This window comes from Bos taurus, chromosome 9 (genome assembly GCF_002263795.3).
Source record: "Bos taurus isolate L1 Dominette 01449 registration number 42190680 breed Hereford chromosome 9, ARS-UCD2.0, whole genome shotgun sequence".
NCBI lineage: Eukaryota > Metazoa > Chordata > Mammalia > Artiodactyla > Bovidae > Bos > Bos taurus.
This window is the reverse complement of record NC_037336.1, coordinates 101,708,293-101,730,783: the sequence shown is the minus strand read 5'-3', so window position 1 is coordinate 101,730,783 and position 22,491 is coordinate 101,708,293. Positions and strand designations below refer to the sequence as shown.

The 22,491-nt window shown below is 50.8% G+C and overlaps 1 protein-coding gene across 1 annotated transcript in view; it reads left to right on the top strand.

Moving 5' to 3' along the window:
• The first annotated feature begins 2,628 nt into the window (after positions 1-2,628).
• RPS6KA2 (ribosomal protein S6 kinase A2) overlaps positions 2,629-22,491 on the top strand; it is a 334,749-nt gene continuing 314,886 nt past the window's right edge. The window contains exons 1-2 of the mRNA XM_005211107.5: positions 2,629-3,068; positions 6,966-7,028. Coding sequence (XP_005211164.1) covers positions 3,006-3,068; positions 6,966-7,028 — 126 coding nt within the window. The 5' untranslated portion in view covers positions 2,629-3,005. The remainder of the gene's footprint in view (positions 3,069-6,965; positions 7,029-22,491) is intronic.

The following is a 22,491-nucleotide window of genomic DNA, read 5'->3' as shown; positions in this document are numbered from 1 at the left end:
TCTTCCTTGTTCCTCCCCCAGGTGAAAAGACCAGCGCTTCCCTTCTGTCTGCCCCCTCTCAGAATACTCATGGAAAATTCCAGAAAGTGGAGGTTTTATGAACTCCCAGTAAGGAAGCCCACTTCATTTTCTCCCCGCAACTCGGCTTCCAGAGCTTGCTATGCTCAGTCCTTCAGACGGAAAAGTCCCGACATCTCTTTAGCACTACTTTTTATACCAATGATTTCCTTTTCTTTATTACACAAACCCCATTTCGGTTCACCTGTTATTAATCTTGAATTTTAAAAAATCTTGACCTATTAAAACACAGAGACATCACTTTGCTGACAAAGGTCCGTCTAGTCAAAGCTATGGTTTTTCCAGTAGTCATGTATGGATGTGAGAGTTGGACCATAAAGAAGGCTAAGCACCAAAGAACTGATGCTTTTGAACTGTGGTGTTGGAGAAACTCTTGAGAGTCCCTTGGACTGCAAGGAGATCCAACCAGTCCATCCAAAAGGAGATCAGTCCTGAGTGTTCATTGGAAGCGCTGATGTTGAAGCTGAAACTCCAATACTTTGTCCACCTCATGCGAAGAGTCAACTCATTGGAAAAGACCCTGATGCTGGGAAAGATTGAGGGCAGGAGGAGAAGGGGATGACAGAGGATGAGATGGTTGGATGGCATCACTGACTCAGTGGATATGAACATGAGCAAACTCTTGGAGATAGTGGAGGACAGGGAGCCTGGCATGCTGCAGTCCACCGGGTCGAAAAGAGTGGGACATGGTTTAGCGACTGAGCAACAACAACCGTGACCTTTTAAGTTATGCCCCAAATTACCTTAATTGGTGAACACATTGGAAGCCTTCACTCTCTCCATCAATCAGTGAATGTCACCTCTGAAGACAGACAATACTGCTATTACTTTTATTTTGAGTAAAAATACTTACTGGCCCCATTATGAAGAAAGATAAAGTGACTTTTGTAAATTCACACTAAGAATGGAAACTTTTCTGTGAATTCGGACTATATTTTCCCTCTGAAACATGCAGGGTCTGGAATTTGAGCTAGTTTGTGGTCATTGTTGGGGCTTCCCTAGTGGTTCAAATGGTAAACACTCTGCCTTCAGTGCAGGAGACGTGGGTTCAACCCCTGGGTCGGGGAGATCCCCTGGAAAAGGGAACGGCAACCCACTCCAGTACTCTTGCCTGGAGAATCCCATGGACAGAGGAGCCTGGTGGGCTACAGTCCACGATTTGCAGAGTCAGACACAACTGAATGAGTGGTTATTGTTGGTTTTTTGTTTTTCTAACGAATTGGATTTCTTTGTGATTTTTATAATGATGAAAAGGACAAAGATATTATTGGTAAGTTTTGGAAGCAGTAAGGCATTTCTTAGATATTTTTTTCCCAGAGTAATTTGCTATAGTAATGTAATAGTAATAGTAATTTGCTATAGAAATGAATACTTATTCCAGAAGCAACATTAAATTGTATTAGACTTTACCACCATTTCCCAAAGGAGGAAACCAAAAATCACATTAGCCTTAGAAATCTGGAGAGATGAATGTATTTCCACGTGCTGATATCTTTTATTCTAAGACAGAGACGGTGTGAGGAAAAGTACAAAGACCAAAATGAGAAAAAAAGAGAGACCCAAAGGAGGCAAATGTTCCTTAGAAAATCGCACTCCTGGCTTCCCTTCTGCAGGAAACTGGGATCACAGAGCCCCAGCTGACTCAGCCGGACTTCACTTCCGGTTCTGCCACTGGGGGCCGTGTGACTCTGGGCTCGGTCCTTCTCTCTGAGCCTCAGGGTTTTCTCGTCTACCAGACGGGATGGTGAAATCCGCATCACATAGGACATTAAACAAGACGCTGTTCTCGGTGCACAGAGCGTCCTCCCTGCAACTTAGCAAACGTCTGATGTGTGTAACCGCCCCTCTCCCCAGTCCTTGTTCCGAGTCCAGCAGGATCCTTGTTCTGAGCCCCTCGCCTGGGAGTTGACCCGCCCAGCACTTCTCATCCTGTCTCCCAAGACCAGCAGGGCTGCCAGCTCCCGAGGTGCGGAGGCCGCCGGCCTGCCCCAGGACGGCCTTGGCTGGAGCAGGACTAGCCGCAAGCCGCGGCCCCGGCCCCCCCAGCCCCACCTCCTTTCCTTTTCCCTGGAGAGGGAGTGCTTCCCTGATGCTTGGGGGGTCGGGGCGGGGCACCCAGGCCGAGGTGCTGCCCCAGTTGCCCCTCCAGCGGCAGTTCTCTAATGCAGAGTCTCTGAAACGCTGGTGCAGGAGAAGCAGCTCGCGAGCACCTGGCCTCTGGCCTTGGACGCCCCTAGGGTCCCCGCTGGCTGCAGGTGGTCGTAGGGGGCTCAGCGCAGTCCTTGGCGAAGGGAGGGGTGTGTGCACGCGTGTGCACGCGCGCGTGCGAGGGGAGGGAGAGGGCAGAACCTGCCGCACGGCCCCCTCCTCGCCACCCCTCCTCCCCCAGCCCTCGTTGCTATGCGGTTTCTATGGCAGCAGCATCCTCAGACCCAACTTTCACCCGTCGTTTAGAGCCAATTAAGGTAAAATGGTGGGGGGAGGGGGAGTGGCCGCTCCGGGGAGGGGGCGAGGCAGCGAGTCCAATCTGAGGCCGAGCCGGCGCGCACTCCGGGAAAGTCGCAGCGCGCATCCCGAGGCTGCAGCCTGCCTCCTCCTCCGGCTCGCAGCGCCGGCCAGCGCGAAGCGGCCGAGCCCCTGGAGCAGCCCAGGGGTGGCGTGACGACCGTCGGGGGCGAGGACACGCCGGCGGAGCAGCCACACTGAAGACCCCCGGCTCCCTCCCCAGCCCCCGGGCCCGAGGACCGGGACCGGCGCCCGCGGCCGTCCCAGCAGGACTGCGTCCTCGCCGGCTCCCTTCCTCCAGCGCCGCCCGCCTCTGCCTGCGCTCCGGCATCCTGTCTGGATCTCTGCACTGCTTGGCGCCTCCGGTCATTTGCTTTCTTCCTGTCCATACTTGATCTTGATCGGAGGGAAAGTTTTCAAACATGCCCATTGCACAGTTGCTGGAGCTATGGAAAAAGATAGAGGTGGAGCCCATGGAAATAGAGGTGAGTCCGGAGAAGGAAAGTGTGGTACTTTTTCTACAGTATCCTTAAAAACCCTAACTCTGCGGCCAGTGGGCAGTCTGTGTACTCTAATGAAATCATATTTATTGAGCGACTACTATGTGGTAGTCTGGGATGTTTAATTAGTATAGGTGTGTGTGCTGTGTTTATATACACATATAAACTGTACATATGTGTGTGCACACACACCCACACAAGGCGTGTGTGTGGTGTAAATACATGAATGAAAATGAATGAAGAAAAAAATGGCTGCTCTTCAGCCAAACTTCAGGATGCATCTTAGAGTGTGTGCCTTAAAAGAGTCTCCCTGCTTTCAGACTAAGCTACATCAGTTTATTTCCTTCAACAAGTGGCTTTAAATTATAAGCCCTCCAACTGCACAGTGAAGGATGAAACCAGAAGGCGAAGCAAGTGATGAGCTCTGCTTTAAAACACAAGGCGTAGATGATGCAACCTTAACCGGGTGCGTGTTTGAATAAAGAGGAGAGACTGAGGATGAAAAGATAATGAAATGCACATGTCAGCGGCCCGCCCACGGGGCTGCCTGGCGGGTGGGAGGCAGGTGTGATTCTGCTTGACTTGTGCTACCCTAGGGACGCAGAGCTCTCCTTTCTTGGAATTTCGTTTGTTTAGTTTGAATTCTAGAACATCAACATATATTTTTCCTGGAAGAGAAAGTTCCCCAAAGTTATTAAGTCTATTGAATTATTTAATATACCTGTGCTGTGTTTACAGCAACTCAAATCACATTTATAAATGGTGAATTTTAGTAACTGACCAAACCTTTACAAAATCCAGCCTTTAACTTTTGCCTTATCTCGTACATCCTGCATCGTGTCTGTAAGTTCAATTCTTCCTGGTTTACATGTTTTATAAATATATTATTTATATATATATATACTATGTGTTGAGACATTAACGTAATTTTGAACAGAAAGAGAGATTCTGTTTCAGAAGAGAATTTAGTTAATATTTTATATTTAATGCTTTTTTGGAAGCCACACTAACTTATTAATGCCTGGGGTGTGTATATTGGTCAGAGGAGCTTGTCAAGCCTGGCACAGATATGAAGGCCAGTTCTTCGATGGAGCACCTAAGTGAGAGGCGATGACCCCATGGGTCAAGGCTATTGATTATTCTTTCTGCACACGAGACTGTTCTCAGCAGTGACAGCAATACCTTAGAAAGAACCTCTCACTCAGCAGGCTGCCAAATCAAGTTTATTTTTTCTTTTGAGAAAGGTTTGGGTTTTTAACAAGTTGAACTAATGACTTGAATTAATGATGGACCAAAAGGCCCATTCCTATCTCTGGTTGCTTTCTGAGCCCCTCCTGGTTACCTGAACTCTGTTCGTGGTGGTGGGGGGGCCCAGCTGGTGCCCCTCAACATCCGAGCCCCACGGAGGAAGCCTTTCTGTCGGGGGAGGGTTAGTCAGGGGGCTTAGAACGCAGTGAGGAGTGGAGGAGGCTTGGAGCACATCTTCTGGGACTCTGGACACTGTATTGTGGCCAGTGACCCAGGCTCTGGACAGCAACTTGTGCTTTAGATGTTTCTAAAATTGAAAATACACCAGCAATAAATATACTCACATTATTAGAAATATATATAACATGATCTTAGAAAAAGCTTGCAATCTGGAATAATCCGAAGCACCGGTGGCTGAGAGACTGCATGGCCTCGCCACCCCACAGAGAGGGCACCTTTATAGAAGTCTTTGAGGTTCATGTATATGCAACAACAAATAATAAAAATCGGATAAATTTAAAGGTCCTGAAGCAAAAGAAATTTTCTTCAGGCTTCCTGGGTGAATGTCTTGGGATTGTAAACCCTGAGGAAGTTAAGACAGAGCATTCAATCTCTGTTTATTTGGGACCCAGAAGTGAGAGCTCTTTCTACAGAAAGATTAACCCTGAAATATTAACCCTGAGATATTTCACGGTGTCAGGAAAGCGTGAGATATATTTTGGACCCAGAGGCTGATTTTGTTTCCCAGTTTGGCACATGTTTTATGCTGTGTGATACTAAAAAAACTCCCACATCAAGGGATTGGGGAAAACTAGATGGAGTCCATTTGACCTCTGAACTCCAAGTGTCACAAAATCCTTGCATAAAAGGTGTGATTTTCTATGAGGAAATTGCTATATGATGCCAGTGCTTGCGTTGTTTGCTTTTACACCATTTAACAGAACCAGATGTTGGTTTTCCGGGGGTAGTGATCAATGCTCTAGGTTTTGATTCTAGGTTTTTCCTGCCTTCATGAGTTACTTCCCCTCTAATCTCTTTTCTCATCTGCAGTGAGAGGGAACTGAACTAAGTTGGATTTGAGGGTCACTGGACTAGAGAATCTTTATAAAAATCCTTATGTAGAATCCCTATATGTCCTTATAAAAATCGACCCTGCTTCAGCACACAAACCAGGGGAAGTTCATTTGACTGTCTAAGAAAAGTGTTTGTGGTTTATGAATTGTTTTGAGGTATTTGGAAGGCGTGTTTTGCCCATGAATGAGGCGTGTTGACAAGGAAACATGTGCTAGTTAAAAAACTGGGCCCTCTATAAAACCCCAGAAGAAGCTGGCCCCGAGATAAGCACAAAGTATTGTGTGAACAGGAGGAGAGGGGACGACGGAGGATGAGATGGCTGGATGGCACCACCGACTCAATGCACATGGATTTGGGTGGACTCCGGCAGTTGGTGATGGACAGGGAGGCCTGGCGTGCTGCAGTTCATGGGGTCGCGGAGAGTCGGACACGACTGAGCGACTGAACTGAGCGGATTGTGTGAATGGTGTGTCAGCAAGTTAGACACACACACATCTTCAGAGCAGGACTTTTCCATCACTGCTGTCAGCAGGGGTACCGTGCCCAGGGTGGGCTCCAGGGGACGGGGTGTGGCTGGGGAGTGAGGACTTGGGTGCGGTGGGGAAGGCAGGGCAGCACCAGCCCAGGAGGCCCAGCCAAACCATCTGGTTTGTCCTTCAGAGGACCCAACGAGATTTTTCCTTCCGAGGTGTCATCACGCGTTAGAGAGAGGAGAAACCCTGTTTTTCAGCAATGCAGATCAAACATGACTCCTGAAGTTCCCAGCCTAGCTTGTACAGTGACGATGATCTCATGGCTGCTGGGCTGGAAATGAAACTAGAAATGGTTTGACAGCAGCCAACTCTGAGCACCCGCCGCACGCCAGAGCTGGGGCGGACTGCTGTGAGGTCTTATTTCCCTGAATTCTGTCTGTGTCTCCAAGAAGCAGATATACTTATGTCCCTGATTTTCTGTGTGGGGAAACTGAGGTTTGGGTTAAGCAATTTGCCTGAAGTCATTAAGTGGGAGGCAAAGCTCAGACACAGACCTTTCTGTTCAAGGCCTACCCTGCAGAAACACGACACTATGATTTTATGATTTGGGACTTGGCTCTCTCTGGTTTAATTCGCTCTCTAAGCTTTGGCTCGAGACTGTGGTTTTGTTCCACTCTCACGGGCTGGCTACAAAGCCTCCCTGTGACCTGTTTCTGTCCTCACGCCCGAGACTTTCGGGGCCGTGTAAATGCACACCCTCGCCGTGCTGGTCAGGGAGTTATATAAACCACCTGCTTCTCCTTTCGGTTGTGGTGTCAGACGTGCACAGTTGGCTGATCTGGTGATTTGTCATTGTGGATATAAACACTCACTGCCTCATTTGCCTCCTGTTACATAAAGGGTCTGTCTCTGGCATGAAGCCTCGTAGAGTTTCAATTAAATTCAGGTGGAGAGGGGCCCTGATGCCCTTTCCGGGTCCTAGGGTCCAGTACCGAGCATCTAGTTCGTCCTCTGCATTGATCGCCTGCATGATGCTGTTTACAAGAACACTGGCTAACTGCGCTTCACGTGTCTCTCTTGTTGTCAGACCACCGAAGAGGACCTAAATCTAGACGCAGAGCCCACAGAAGACGCTGTGGAAGAAGTGACTGTGAGTGTTTTACTATTTGGGGAGGAGGGTGGGTGGAAGGAGGAAATGAAAGCTTGAAATTAGTGGTATTTTAGTGAAATGTGTGTATATACATACATGTACACACACACACACGTACCCATATGGGTTGTGTACATATTATAGTCAATAATTTCCCGCAAAAGGGATACTTAGAACACAGGAAGAAAAATTACCACCCAAGGTGAGATTTAGAGTCTTCTCGTGTGGACTTTTTAAAGGAGAAATGACAAGTCATTATCAATTAAGACACGCAGGGAAAATAGAGAAGTGAGGGATCACTCTCACCTGCCAGAGGTCATGTCACATAGCCTCTTAGAACATCTGGGAGGTGTTGTTTGGGAGGTGTTGTTGGGGCCATGGGAGAAGGTGGATCCCTCTGCAGCCGGGTGGGAGCAGGCGGGGGACGCCTGGGCCGAGGACCGAGGGCCGAGTGGGTCCTGGGTCAGAGCGATGGGGTGCTGGGCGGGGCTGGGGGCGGAGCAATGGGGTGCTGGGGGAGGAGCGATGGAGAGCTGGGCAGGGCTGGGGGGAGGAGCGATTGGGGTGCTGGGCGGGGCCAGGGAGGAGTAATGGGGCACTGGGAGGGGCTGGGGAGGAGCGATGGGGCGCTGGGGGGTTGGGGAGGAGCGATGGGCGCTGGTGGGGTGGGGCAGGGCAGAGTGATGGGGTGCTGGGCTGGGGCGTTGGGGGGAGCGGAGAGGAGCGATGGGGTACTGGGTGGGGCCGGGGCAGAGTGATGGGGTGCTGAAAGGTGGGGGCAGAGCGATGGGGTGCTGGGGGTTGGGGAGGAGCAATGGGCACTGTGTGGGGTGGGGCAGGGCGGGGCAGAGCCATGGGGCGCTGGGCTGAGGCGCTGGGGAGAGCGGAGAGGAGCAATGGGGCACTGGGTGGGGCCGGGGTGGAGTGACGGGGTGCTGGGGGCGCCTGGACTCTGACGTCCAGGGAATCTTTGGTGTATTTCCGGCAGGGAGATTGCTGAGGCCCTTCAGTCGTCAGCTTCAGGAGACAGGCTCCAGGGTGCTCACGGTGGCAGCCAAACTGGCACCACGACTGACTGTGCACCAGGATCCCCTCGAAGGGCTTGGTAACTCACAGAACCTGTTACATCACTAACTGTAGTTACTTCCTAAGATCTCCTGGTCTCAAACTGTCTTATCCTCAGCACTTCCGCGGAGAAGGCAATGGCATCCCACTCCAGTACTCTTGCCTGGAAAATCCCGTGGATGGAGGAGCCTGGTGGGCTGCAGTCCATGGGGTCGCAAAGAGTCCGACATGACTGAGTGACTTCCCTTTCACTTTTCACTTTTATGCATTGGAGAAGGAAATGGCAACCCACTCCAGTGTTCTTGCCTGGAGAGTCCCAGGGGCAGGGGAGCCTGGTGGGCTGCCGTCTCTGGGGTCGCACAGAGTCGGACACGACTGAAGTGACTTAGCAGTAGTAGTAGCAGCACTTCTGATGCAAATGTAGGTGCTAAGTTGTTGCAGGAGTGCAGGAAAGTCGACTGAGCTCTTGAAGTTACTTTTGATAACAGAACATGAGGTAGAGGAATGTTTCCTGTTTCCCGGTGTCACCTTGTCCAAATGACAGAAAGGCAGCCTGCCTGTGACTCTTAGTAAATGAAGAGTGGTTAGGAGTGTCTGCCTCCTTGAAGCCCTTGTGGCTCAGATGGTAAAGCATCTGTCTACAATGTGGGAGACCTGGGTTCGATCCCTGGATTGGGAAGATTCCCTGGAGAAGGAAATGGCAACCCACTCCAGTGTTCTTGCCTAGAAAATCCCATGGATGGAGGAGCCTGGTGCAGGCTACTGTCCATGGGGTCGAAAAGAGTCGGGCACGACTGAGTGACTTCACTTCACTGGGAGTGTCTGCAGGACACAGGCTGATGAGTGGATGCATTTGTAAAGTTTGTGGGGAAACGGAAAGACACTGGGCCCAGCCTGTCAGTGGCTGCTTCTGAGAGATGATGCTGAAAACCCCAGGCTCCAATCCAGCAGCGGGGAAGTGACCCAGGGGTCCTGAGCGGGTGTCTGACGTTTTCTGGGGCCAGGTTTCTCGCGTACGTCCTCCTCAGCCTTCAGAGCAAAAGATCCTTGGCTCAGATAAATGAAATCAGATGGCAACAGAGTTGGGCATGAGGGCCTCACACTCCTTGCCAGTCTGAACGTGTGTGATGACTAAAAAAGTCTTATTTCGGAAAAAATATCCACCTCCACAACAGTTTGTTCATTCAGTCAATCAAGAATGTTTACTGGTGGCCTGTGGGTAAGACCTCATGCCTTGCATGGAAGGAGGAGCAGATGAGCAGGACTGTCTGTGATGGCCCCAGCCTTGCTGCGCCTTTTACTGATACAGTTCTTACGTGTGGAATGTTCTTCACGTGTGTGTGTGTGTGTGTGTGTGTGTGTGTAAAGTGTAGGACATTTTATGCAAAAATGTGGGACATTTTATGCAAAAGTCCATCTAGTCAAAACTATGGTTTTTCCAGTGGTCATGTATGTATGTGAGAGCTTGACCATAAAGAAGGCTGAGCACCAAAGAATTGACGCTTTTGAACTGTGGTGTTGGAGAAGACTCTTGAGAGTCCTTTGGACTGCAAGGAGACCCAACCAGTCCATCCTAAAGGAGATCAGTCCTGGGTGTTCACTGGAAGGACGGATGCTGAAGCTGGAAGCTCCAATACTTTGGCCACCTGATTTGAAGAGCCAACTCATTGGAAAAGACCCTGTTGCTGGGAAAGATTGAAGCTAGGAGGAGAAGGGAATGAAAGAGGATGAGATGGTTGAATGGCATCCCTGGCTCGACGGACATGAGTGTGAGCAAGCTCCAGGAGTTGGTGAAGGACAGGGAAGCCTGGAGTGCTGCAGCCCGTGGGCTTGCAGAGTCAGACACGACTGAGCGACTGAACAACAGCAGCAAACGCACAGGTGTCTTCAGAGGTGACTCGTGTCCAGTTGTACCTCACGCCCTGGTTCCGTCCAACCTCTGGAAGAAGGGCTCTGGTGAAGGTCGAGATCAAAGATTGAAATCAAGACAGGGAGTCGGCATCAGAAGCTGGGAGCGTCTGCGACCTACCTTCTCCTCAGCTCTGCCGAGGGAAGACCTCCTGTCTCCGAGGTCTTGCGGGGGCTCTGTATAAACTCAAAGGAAGGTGACTCTTCATGAGAGTCCACGTGACACATCAGAGGCCGCCACCCTTTGTGTCCTGGAGAAAAGCAAAAGAAAAACGAAACCAAACTGCCTCAGCAGATCCCACTAGGAAATACCCCGTCAGCTGCTGTTTGAGGGGTTCCTGGAAGGGGCTTGTCAGCAAGAACACTCCGGGAGTTGGTGATGGGCAGGGAGGCCTGGCGTGCTGCCGCCCGTGGGGTTGCAAAGACTCGGACTCAACTGAACCGAACCGAGGCCCCTGCTCTTCGGGGTCTGGTGGTCCTGTGCCTTGCTGCTTTTGGCCTGGTGTGTGCAGCAGGACCGTGGAAATGCTGGGAAATGAGGACACCAGAGAGAGTCAGGGTTTAAGGAAGAAGCACCTGCCTCGCTGGGCTGGGCACTGTGGTACGGAGCGGGGGCCTCTGGAGGGTGAGACCAGGGGTGACCGTAGCCTCCTGACCTGCACGCAGGCCCCATCAGTCATCTGGGGGAAGGACGTGGAGTATCCAGGATGAGCCTCTGAGCCGAGGTCAGCAGCAGCCCCTGTATCCCTGCTCCATCCCTGACCTCTGTGTCCAGGTGCTGCAGACACACGGGGGGGGGGAGGGGGGGGGTGGCAGGGGGCGGTTTAGGCGAGTTTCTGACTTCACAGAATGCCCTGTGGAAAACACTAGAACGTGTATATATTTTTTAAAGTGCTTTGATTTCAGGGTTCTGTTTATTAATAACGGTCATTTTCTTGTCTGGTTGATCTTAGAAACCAGGTCCAGAGAAGCCACCCCCAGCATTATCGTGGTTTCCCCTTATTTCCTTGTGACTCTTGGGGTGTTCGCCTCTCCTGCTGAAACTGTGCTGGGTTTTCACAGCAGAGATGATTCTGGCACCTCTGAGGCAAAACAGAGCCGGGAGGGTGGCAGCCCTGCTGCCAGCCTCAGTTGGCAGGAGAGCACTCTGCAGGGAGCATAGAGACCTGCCCTGAGGGATCGGCAGGGGGATGACAGCTCTCGGCCCAGTGAGGGTGCTGGAAGATGGGGCACCAGCGGCCCGCCCCGGCATCTCCCCAGGAGCCAGGGGACTAACGGGACCACCTCCAGGCAGGTGTTCTTCGAATCTCTAGCATCTGTCAACGTGAACTCCTTCAGTGACCAGCCTCCTGATTTCCCAACAGCTGTAGCTTGGACGTCCCCAGTTCTCGGCCAGGGGCGAGGGGTGAGAAGCAAGGCAGGGGTGAAATTTCGGGGAGCCCTTCAATCTTGAAGGAGAGACAAGCCAAGAGTGTTTTCAGAGCCCTTGGGACTAAGTCACGGTAGCAGCAGGCTCTTGCCCAGGTCAGGGTTCAGCCACCTGTGCCCAGGTCACCCGCAGACGTCGACAGATGGCCTCTTACCTCTTGTCCTGCCCTGGGAATCTAGACAGTTTCATTGTTCCTTAAAAAAAAGAAAAAACAATCCAAACTGGATTGAATAGAAGTGAGACAAGAAGAATAATGAAGGCTCAGAACTGATAAAGCAATTACAAGCAGTGCAATTACAGCTTGAAAAGATAGCTGGGAGTTTGAAAAGAGATGGATGAGTCGATCTTCCCAGCCTGCTTGTTACCTGCCATCAATGTGTCTTTACAGAACCCACCTGTCTCCGAAGCTGGAGTTGGCGAAGGCACGTTGGCTATGTCACCATTCAGATTTGTCCAGAAGAAGGCAGGAACTCTCATCCTTACAGGAATTCTAGAGAAGAGCATTATAAGCATAATGCATTTGGAAGAAAGGCTAACGTGACTAAGCCTCTGCAGTTCCCATGGGCATTTAAATGCCCTGCGCGGTGGTAACAGTACCGTTGGCTTCACCAAGCGTCAGCACCTACTGGGGCAGACACGAAGGAAACGGTGAGATTTGGGGATGAACGTTGGTAGAGCGTGTTTGATGTGTCAGTGGTAATTATTTGCAAGGATCGACACGAGACAAGAAGCCCAGCTCCCATTGTCAGCAGCCATGGGTCCCTTCGGTTATCACATCATCTCTGAAGCGTTTGCCGCGATCTCTGTCGGACACAGAGGACAGCTTGCAGCTATTTTCGGTTTCTGCGATCCTCGTCTTTCTGCTTCTGTAGCAAAGTCAGCAGAAGTGCGCTTCCGAGTACTGCCTCTCTGGGAACAAACTGATTACTTAGTTCGTGCTGACGTCGTCTAGAACCCTGGGCACGCATGGGGCCCTGTTCTGCTGTCTGAGAACAGTGGATTGGTGGGGTACACAGTCCTGCAGAGCAAATTGTTCACACCATTCAGGGCGTGGGCTCTGGCCCTGTGAACCAGCCAGCCATCTGCAGCTTCCTGACCGCCCGGGGGGCCAGGGTATTTCCTGCCAGCACAGTGACTTCATGGGTGGTCTCACCAGGAGAAGGTGCCCACCTGGTCATGTGTTGAGATGGTTGCTGAATCATGAAGCAAAAGTGAAGTCACTCAGTCGTGTCCTACTCTTTGTGACCCCATGGACTGTAGCCCACTAGGCTCCTCTGTCCATGGGATCTTCCAGAGAGTATTGGAGTGGGTTGTCACTTCCTTCTCCAGGGGATCTTCCCGTCCCAGGGATTGAACCTGGGTCTCCTGCATTGCAGGCAGACACTTTACCGTCTGAGTTACCGGGGAAGTCAAAGCCGCCCTCTCCATGTGGTTGAACACACAGCAGTGGGGCTGGAGGAAGCTCTGGGGTCGCCTTGGGGAGTCCTTTAGGGCCTCCTGTGTCTTATCCCCCGAGGAATGATGGTGCACCTCTGCCTGCAGAGGAAACCCGAGGATGTGCTGAAATAAGAGCCCTGCTTTTGGTGTATCTGACTGATGTCATCTTCCATCTTCCTAAGACCAAGAAGTGGGTGGCAAGTCTGTTATTTTCCCCATTTTTCAGGTGGTGAAATTGAGGTATCAGAGATGATGTAATTTGCTTATTATAGCAGAGAACCAATGAAAAAGGGAATTTCAAACCAAACTCTTTCTGCTGACTTATTTTCTCTTCCTAAATCTCAGAGGTTAGGTGGTGGGTTTTTGGCTGATGGACTAAGGGCCCGGGGGTCAAAGGCTTTGCTCCGTCCTGTCCTCTGGGTTTAAAGCAAGGTTACAGGTGCGTTGGGAACCCTGCCCGCGTCTCTTTTCTGTGGCCACACTGGGGTCAGAGACTGTGTCACCGTGCCCTGTCACTGGGCTTCTCTCTCTTTTTCTCTTTTTAAAATTCTCTCTCCTCCCTTCAATTTGCTGCGGTTGCTCATTTGCTCATTCGTGTCCAACTCTCTGCGACCCCATGGACCACAGCACGCCAGGTCCCAGAGTTTGCTCAAACTCCTGTCCATTGAGTCAGGGATGCCATCCAACCATCTCATTCTCTGTGGTCCCCTTCTTCTCTTGCCCTCAATCTATCCAATGAGTCTGCTTTTTGCATTTGGCTACGTTGGCCAAAATATTAGACCTTCCAAATCTCTTCAAACTAGGAAAATACAAAACTTGTTCTTTTTTTGTGTGCATGAAAAGCATGGGGGAACTTGAGCCAGAGGTGCTGTTGAAAGATACACACCCTATCTCTGCTTTTTTGGCTGATATCTCTGTCATGGGTGGGATGCATTACTGACTTAATGAATCACAGAAGTTTCTTGTACTTTATTGATATCAAATGGATCATTTAAATAATTACAGTAAGAGAGGATATATATATATAGAGAGAGAGAGTGAATTTTCCTCCTTGATAATGCTGTACATGTGTGGGTAAGGTTCAAAATATCAGAGAGAAAATCATGTCGCTTCTTATCCTTTGGATATTTTGAAGAAATAAAAAGTCAAACAAATCCCCCAAAACGCTTACTTTTGTAACACAGATGCAGCTGGGAACTGGGTGTGGAGACACAGACTGCAATTCGTGTGAGTCATAAAAATCTCCAGGGAATCATTAAGACCATTTTTTTCTGAGATGTGGTACCAAAACAGCCCACAGTGCCAAGTGAATGTTGAGTGAGCGCCTGGCTCCTTGCGGGAGACTCCTCCCCCACAGTCCCTCTTCCTGGCTCCTGGGAGGGAGGGTGGGGAGGACTCCCCCAGGGGCCCAGACCCTCCGACCCTGAGTCAGGTCTCACCTTCCGTCTCCGGCAGAATGAACGGAGCGAGGGCAGGTAACATAAGCAGAGAAGCCGAAAGGATTTTGAGTCTGGATTTGAAGATGCAGACACACAGATGCCTGTTTTCACAACAACGGGATAAATACAAGGGGGTGCTTTCTAGCGTCCTCCTGGGAAGATGGGAGGTCTCAGGCGTACCCAGGCGGGTGGGGCAGGCCGCCTCTGGCATCACAGCCCCCGGGATACTCTCCCGGCCAGCCCCCGCCCCCAGCCCGCCCTCCCCCACCGCGGTTATCTCCGCGAGCGTCTGCTGAGCAACAGCTCTGTGCCTGGCGCCGGGCCGGCTCCAGTGATTCAGGGACTCACGTGAGCGAGGCAGACGAGAATCTCTGCACCTTACGCTCTAGTGTTCCTGCAAGTAAACAGCTAGCTAACGGGGCGTTCCGCGTGGCGGCGGGGGCTGTGGAGAACCGGAGCAGACGTACAGAGCGCCGGGGTGGGAGCACGGGTTAGGGAGGACCTCGCCCAGCAGGTGGGGTTGAGGTTAGGAGGTAAATGACGTTAGAGACCAGCCCCTACCCGAACCGAAGGCAGATGATTCAAGGCCGAGGAGGTCTGGGCGGACAGGGGCTGAGGGAGCAGGCGGTGCTGGGAGGGGGCGCGGAGGCCCGCAGGTCTCCGGACTTGATTACAGTTTCTCTGGGACGGCACTGGTGACTCCTGAGCAGGAAAGTGGTGCGTTGGCATTGAGGTTTTTCAAGCACACTCTCTCTGGTTGTTGGTCAGGAAGCAGGGAGTTTGGGGGAAAGAGTGAGGTCAGGGAGCCGGGTTAGGAGGCGGCAGGGGCCCCGCGAAAGGTGGTGGTGTCTGGGCGCAGGGCCCACGGCTGGCACCGAGTTCCTGCTGAGCCTCCTCTGCCCGCTGTATCGCGGGCTCCTCTCCTGGGCCGCGGGGGAAGTTCCACGGATGCTGCGGCTTACACAACTGATGTTTAGTTTCCTGCAGTTTTGGCGGCTGGAAATCAGGTCAGGGTATCAGCGGGCTGGTTCCTCCCGAGGCGGGGAGGGCGAATTCCCCCAGGCCTCTGCCCCAGACCCTGCGGGCTGCCCCGGTCCGTGGGGTTCTGGGACTCGTGGGCGCATCTCAGGTTTCTGCCTCCGTCTTCACGTGGCCTTTCCCCATGGGCGTCTCACCTGGCCGTCTTCTCCTGAGAACACCAATCATTTCAGATCTGGGCCCACCCTGATGACTCTTGTCCCATCTAATGACACCCACAGAGACCCTGTTTCCACACAAGGGCACGTCTTAAGTCACTGGGGTTTGGGCTTCGACAGATCTCTGGGCGACAAGTTTCAACCCATAACAAATATACTCGGGACACTCAGTTTCGTTGGTCTGCTGTGTCTGGTCCAAGTCTTTGCCAGAAACCCTGCTTTTTCAATCAAGACATAAACACACAAAATGCACGGGGACTGGATTTCCGTAGCCGTCTCCGCTCAGACCCTGGCCAGGCCGTGTGCTGAGTCCCCATCTACTGTGCTCCGCCTCCACACGCTTCCATGCAGGGGACTCTGGGCTGCTTCTGAGACTTGCTGCGCAAGGGCACCAGAGCCCCCAAGACTTGGGCCACCCCGACCTCGCAGTGCTGGGGGCGCCTAGTTTGGGAGCAGAGAACACTTTGCTGCGGTTTTGTTTGTTTAGGAGAATTGATAACCACAATACAGAATATACAGTGATATATTGATGAAAACGATGCAGAAAGTTACTGTAAACGTAACTACTGAGTCACAGGGGAATAAAAAATAAAGACACAAGTGAAAGAACGCTGGGACTTGGCGCTCAAGCAGCTCCGGCAGATGGCTGTGTCAGCTTCCGGTTGCTGCGGTAACAAGTGACTACAAACTTGGAGGCTGCAAGCACCATGGATTTATTACTGTACCATCCTGGAGGTCAGAAGTCCTACAGTCTAGGTGTTGGCAGGGCCGTGTTCCGTTTCCAGAATCAGCGTCCTTGCTTTTCTAGCCTATGCTCGTTGTGTAGTTGCTCAGTTGTGTCCGACCCTTTGCGACCCCAAGGACGGCAGGACGCCGGGCCTCCCTGGCCTTCACTGTCTCCCAGAGTTTGCTCAGACTCATGTCCGTGGAGTCAGTGATGCCATCGCACCATCTCTTCTAGCCTCTGGAGACACCTGAGCTCCTTGGCGTGTTGCCCCTCAGCAATGGCATCGCTCTTTCTCTGACCTGACCCTCCCACCACCCCACAAGGACCCTCGCGATGGTATAAACCATTCATATGATCCAAGGTACTCACCCCACTTCAGGATCCTTGACTTAAACACATCTTCAAAGTCCCTTTTGCCTGGAAGGGCACATGTCCAGCTCTGGGGCTTACTTACCTCATGGGAATCTTGGGGTGCCATTATTCTGGCCACCCTGGTGGCACCCCTGTGGGACAGCTGGCCTGGTAGCCCCCAGATCTGAAACAGAAGCCTGTGGGTCTACATAAGGGACGTAGCAACGGATGTAATGCACACTTCTAGCTTGGGTCCTGATTTGAAGAAACCGACTCTAAAACATATTTCTTGGGACAATTAGGTGATTTTGAATGTGGACTAGGTAACAATTCTGTTAATTTTTTTGGTTAATTTTTTTGTTACTCTTTTTTGCTAAAGTGTTTTTAGGTGAAGTATGTAAACCATGCATTTCACTCAAATATTTCAATGTGCCTCTCTCAAGAACAAGAATGTTTTCCTATGTAAACACATCACCCGTTGTGACTGGCAGGTTGATGCTTTCATCCTGCCTTCCCCAAAACCATTGATTTAGGAAGGTCAAAAGCACTCCATTTTATAGGTTAAAAGCTACCCACCCTTCTCTCCAGGTGATTTTGCTTCCTTGAAAAAATCAATCTAGCTAAATTGTACCTCTGTTGGACAGGGCATTGATTTCTACCTGTTAATTTTAACAAAGAGGGTTAGCTGCTGACCTCACAGGAGGCTTTTTAAGACAGAGCTGCGCAGCCCATGAATCAGGCCTCCGTGTTTACCGCGTAGGAAGTTGGGGTTTGTGACCTAGAGCCTTTGCCCAGAGTTCCTGCTCTTGCAGAGTCAGCGCTGGTTTGTGTGCCTTGAAAGCAAAAGTAAAACCTAGCTCTTGATCTAACTGTGAAGTCGGACAAATTCTGCTTTTCGACTGTCATTTCTTACATGCAAGGTTTATTTAATTCTGAAGGGAGAATCACTTGGATAGATTATTGGTAAAAGGCAAGCAAGCCAAAAATCAACAGTGAAGGGCTTGGACCTTCTCATTCCACCTACGATGTAGAAAAGCATAGAGAACGTTGCCGACAATGAGGGAAAGCTAGGTAACCTGCAAAGTCCTGGCTTTCCTTGAACCCATCAGAGCGCAAGGCAGCCTGTGGCAAAGCACCCGAAGGATGACAGGCCCATTCCAGGAGGGTGGGGGCATGATCTGCTACCTATTCTACCTACCCGGAAAGGGTAGAAGATGCAGCAGCAGCCACCGTGAAAATGGGTGAAAACAAACAGCTGAGTATGGGCTCATGTGCCAGCCTGAGGTCAGGGCGCCCACTCTGCGCGTGCGTCCTCCCCAGGGCCTTCCCTGGAGGTGTGTCAGGGTCTGGGAGCCCACTCTGTGCTCGCGTCCTCCCCAGGGCCTTCGCTGGAGGTATGTGAGGGCCTGGGAGCCCACTCTGCGTGCGCATCCTCCCCAGGCCTTCCCTGGAGGTGTGTGAGGGCCCGGAAGCCCACTCTGCACTCGCGTCCTCCCCAGGGCCTTCCCTGGAGGTGTGTGAGGGTCAGGGCGCCCACTCTGTGTGCGCGTCCTCCCCAGGCCTTCCCTGGAGGTATGTCAGGGTCTAGGAGCCCACTCTGTGCTCACGTCCTCCCCAGGGCCTTCACTGGAGGTGTGTGAGGGTCTGGGCCTGCCTTTAGGGAGCCCCTCAGTGTGCACAGCACAACCCCCACCCAGCTCCTGATGCAGGAGCCTCAGCCCCTGGGAATGGGAAGGAAGTCCTCCTACACCCTGGCCCTGGCAGGACCTGCGTGTGGGAAAACACAGAAGCTGTAGCCAGCAGCTCTGTGAGAGGGTCAGGAGCTCCTCCCTGCTCCAACTTCAGTACACTGGCAATAAAAATTGGATAGAAATTAAAATTATATATTATGCATCCCAACCCTGTAACACAGAGGGATAAATCCAGCAAAATACATGCAGGGTTTGTATGTGCACGCTAAGTCACTTCAGTCGTGTCCAACTCTTTGCAACCCTGTGGACGGTACCTCACCAGGCTCTTCTGTCCATGAGATTTCCCAGGCAAGGATACTGGAGTTGCCATTTTTTCCTCCAAGTGTTCTTCCTGACCCAGGGATCTAACCTGCGTCCTTTATGTCTCCTGCATTGGCAGGCAGGTTCTTTACTACTAGGTGTGGGAAGGCCCTGAGAACAATAAAACACTGTTGAGAGATTAAATAAAACTAAAATGATGAAGGGGTATACTACATTCATGGACAAGAAGACTCCATATTAAGGTGTTCATTTTCCAAAGTGATTTTGAGATGCAATGCAATACCAACTGAAATCCCAGGTTTTTCCTCTTTTAAATAAAATTTATTTTTTAGAGCAGTTTTAGGATCACAGCAAAATTGAGCACAGAGTACAGCGTCCCTAAATACCTCCTCCCCCACCCACATGCACAGCACCCCCACTATCAACACCCCCCATCAGAGGGGGACATTGTTACAGTGATGAGCCTACTCGGGCATGTCCCAATCACCCCCAAATCCAGTTTGCATTAGGGTTCACTTTTGGTGTTTACATTCTGTGGACTTGGAAGATAATGTGAAATGTAAAGTGAGACGTACTCATCCCTGTATCACACAGAGTGTTTTCACGGCCCTGATGATCCTGTGTGCTCTGACTACCCATCCCTCCCTCCCCGCTCACCCCTGGCAACCACTGATTTTTTTATTGTCTCCATCAGTTCAGTTCAGTCACTCAGTCGTGTCCAACTCTTTGCGACCCCATGAACTGTAGCACGCCAGGCCTCCCTGTCCATCACCAGCTCCCAGAGTCCACCCAAACCCACGTCCATTGAGTCGGTGATGCCATCCAGCCATCTCATCCTCTGTCATCCCCTTCTCCTCCTACCCCCAATATTTCCCAGCATCAGAGTCTTTTCCAATGAGTCAGCTCTTCGCATCAGGTGGCCAAAGTATTGGAGTTTCAGCTTTAGCATCATTCCTTCCAATGAACACCCAGGACTGGTCTCCTTTAGGATGGACTGGTTGGATCTCCTTGCAGTCCAAGGGCCTCTCAAGAGTCTTCTCCAACACCACAGTTCAAAAGCATCAATTCTTCAGCGCTCAGCTTTCTTTATAGTCCAACTCTCATATCTAGCCTTGACTAGATGGACCTTTGTTGACAAAGTAATCTCTCTGCTTTTTAATGCTTTTTCTCTGCTTTTTAATATGCTGTCTAGGTTGGTCATAACTTTCCTTCCAAGGAGTAAGTCTCCATAGTGTTCCCTTTTCCAGAATATCATGTAGTTGGAATCACACAGAAAGCAGCCTTTTCAGGTTGGCTTGTTTCATTCAGTAATATACATGCAAGCCTTCTCCACATCTTTGCATGACTTGATGGTTTGTTTTTGGCGCTGAATAATAGTCTATTGTCTGGATGGGCCACAGTTCACTTACCCATTCACCTACTGAAGGACACCTTGGATGCTTCCAAATTCTGGCCATTATGAATAAAGTTGCCATAAACATGGTGTGTGGAGTTTGTATGGATCTAAGTTTCCAACTGGGCTTCCCTGGTGGTTCAGCGATAAAGAATCCACCTACCAATGCAGGAGACGCAGGTGGGAACCTTGGTTCGAGAAGATCCCCTGGAGAAGGAAATGGCAACCCACTCCAGTATTCTTGCCTGGAGAACCCCATGGATGGAGGAGCTATGGTCCACGGGGTCACAAAGAGTCAGATGCGACTGTGTGCACATACACGGTCTGTCTGTCCATCTATCTATGTGTCTCTCCATCAATCTGTCCATCATCTGTTATCTATCTGTGTATCTATTATTTATCTCTCCATCCATTATCTATATATTATCTTCACTTGAGTATCTATCTAGCTACCCATCCTTTCATCTGTCCACCTATTTATCTATATATCAGTCTATCATCTACCGAACCACCCACAGGTAACCACATATTTATGAGGCTGTGTCTTCATGTGTGTGTACATGGTGGAATACAGTTTGCTTGAAATGTTTTCTGTTGCAGTTGCCATTCTCAGTTTTGGAGTTTCTCTCTATGGCCTTTAGCTACTTGACTAGGCATTGGAAGACGAGGGTGAACATCGCAGGGAAAGAGCAAAGAGAATGCGTGCTCTGAGGGGGCTCCCACCGGGAAGGATGACGCTTCTTCTGTTGGAGGAAGCCCACCCCCCACCCCCCCGTCAGGAGACGCAGAGAAAAGCAAGGGGGTCAGTTCAAGGGGCTTTGCTCTCATTTTGTGTAAAGTTGATCCCTTTTCTTCGGTCAGTGGGCGGGGCAGTGGGGGGAAGGGGAGGCGTCTACACCTCATTAACCTGAAACTATCAACCAGATTGAGGTGATGGGGAAATGACAGCAGAGAGAGAAACAAAAGATAAATATGTACCAGCCGTCTTCCCAACTCTGAAAGGTGGGCTTGGAATTCAACACTGAGCTTCCTGCAAAATGCGCTAGTTGCTTATTTGTGTCCGACTCTTTGCAGCCCCACGGACTACAGCCCACCAGGCTCCTCTGTCCAGGGGATTCTCCAGGCAAGAATGTTGGAGCCGGTTGCCATTTCCTACTCCAGGGGATCTCCCCGACCCAGGGATTGAACTGGGGTCTCCTGCATTGCAGGCAGATTCTTTACTGTCTGAGCCACCAGGGAAGGCTGGAGGTTGAGGCAAAAAGGGAGACATGACCAGTGATGCAATTCACAGCATCTACACATCAAAACACAGGCGTGGGCAAGAACACAGCCTTGCTCAGAGCCGTGGCTGAGGGTAACTCTTCCTTCTCACGCCCATCAAGGGTGTCCTGCGTAAGGCAGTGGAGGTCATGCTCAGAGGTAAACCCCCACAGTGAAGATAGCGTTGAATTCTCTATACATCCTTCCTGCAGTATCTATAGATATAATCTGAGAATGTATAGAGAAACAGAGGTCAGTGAACAGTTTCATGCGGTCAGGCCTGTGGTATTAATAATGCCAACAGAATTCAGGGGCAACTTCATATCTTGTGGAACAGTGCGTGGGTGGAACACATTTCCGGCCATCTCTGAGGAATGTGACTTACCCGCTAAGCTTCTGTAAGAGCCAGAGTTCCGTGCATGCAGGAGGGTGGCAGAGTCCTTGCTGAATCGTGCACACCTGACTCGAATCCTTGACCTTCCTTTCTGAGGACATGGGCTCAGGTTCCCCATGGTGTTAGCACCCTGCTCAGGACACAGTAACCACACCAATATAAGTTCTATTTGTCTTTATGGAATGTTGTAATATTATATGGACTGAGCATCCTGAGTGTATCAGAGCTGTGGTGACTGTCAACAGGTCCTTGACAAAAACTAGTTTTTTCTGTTTCCGCAGAACAGACAGAAATCACAAAGATAAATACAGATTGACGTGGAGTTGATTTGGAGCAAACAAGAGAAAAATGGGCTACGCTCCACTTATTCCAGCCACTTAATAGCATTTACATCTGTTTTCCTCGTTAAAACTTAAAATACCCAGCAACCTAGAACATTTGCCAAAGAGAGCATCTATTTATGTCCAAAGTGTTATTAATGACTCATTGTTGTATTTGCCTTGATTCATTCTTTCAGGTTAATTTAATTCTGATTTCTTTGTTTTCTACTCAAGATTGTTAAAGGCAGGACAAGAGGGTGGCAGCCGTGCCAAGGGCTCTGGTCTTTCTTGCTGGAAGGTTTCCTTTGCAGGGTCTGGGGTGCCTCCCCTGACACCAAGGTGAAGTCTGACTGAGTCCAGGGCTGGGGGGTCTCTTCACCCACACTCCACCTGAAATAGGAGTTCCAGGTTACCTCCTTGTGGAAAACTCTGCCTTCTGCACGGTGCCGGCTCCCTGGACTCAGGGGTGGGGGCCGCACGGAAAGCAGTGGGCTCACCTCGGCTTCTGTTCCCTGGGTCTGGGCTCCTCCCT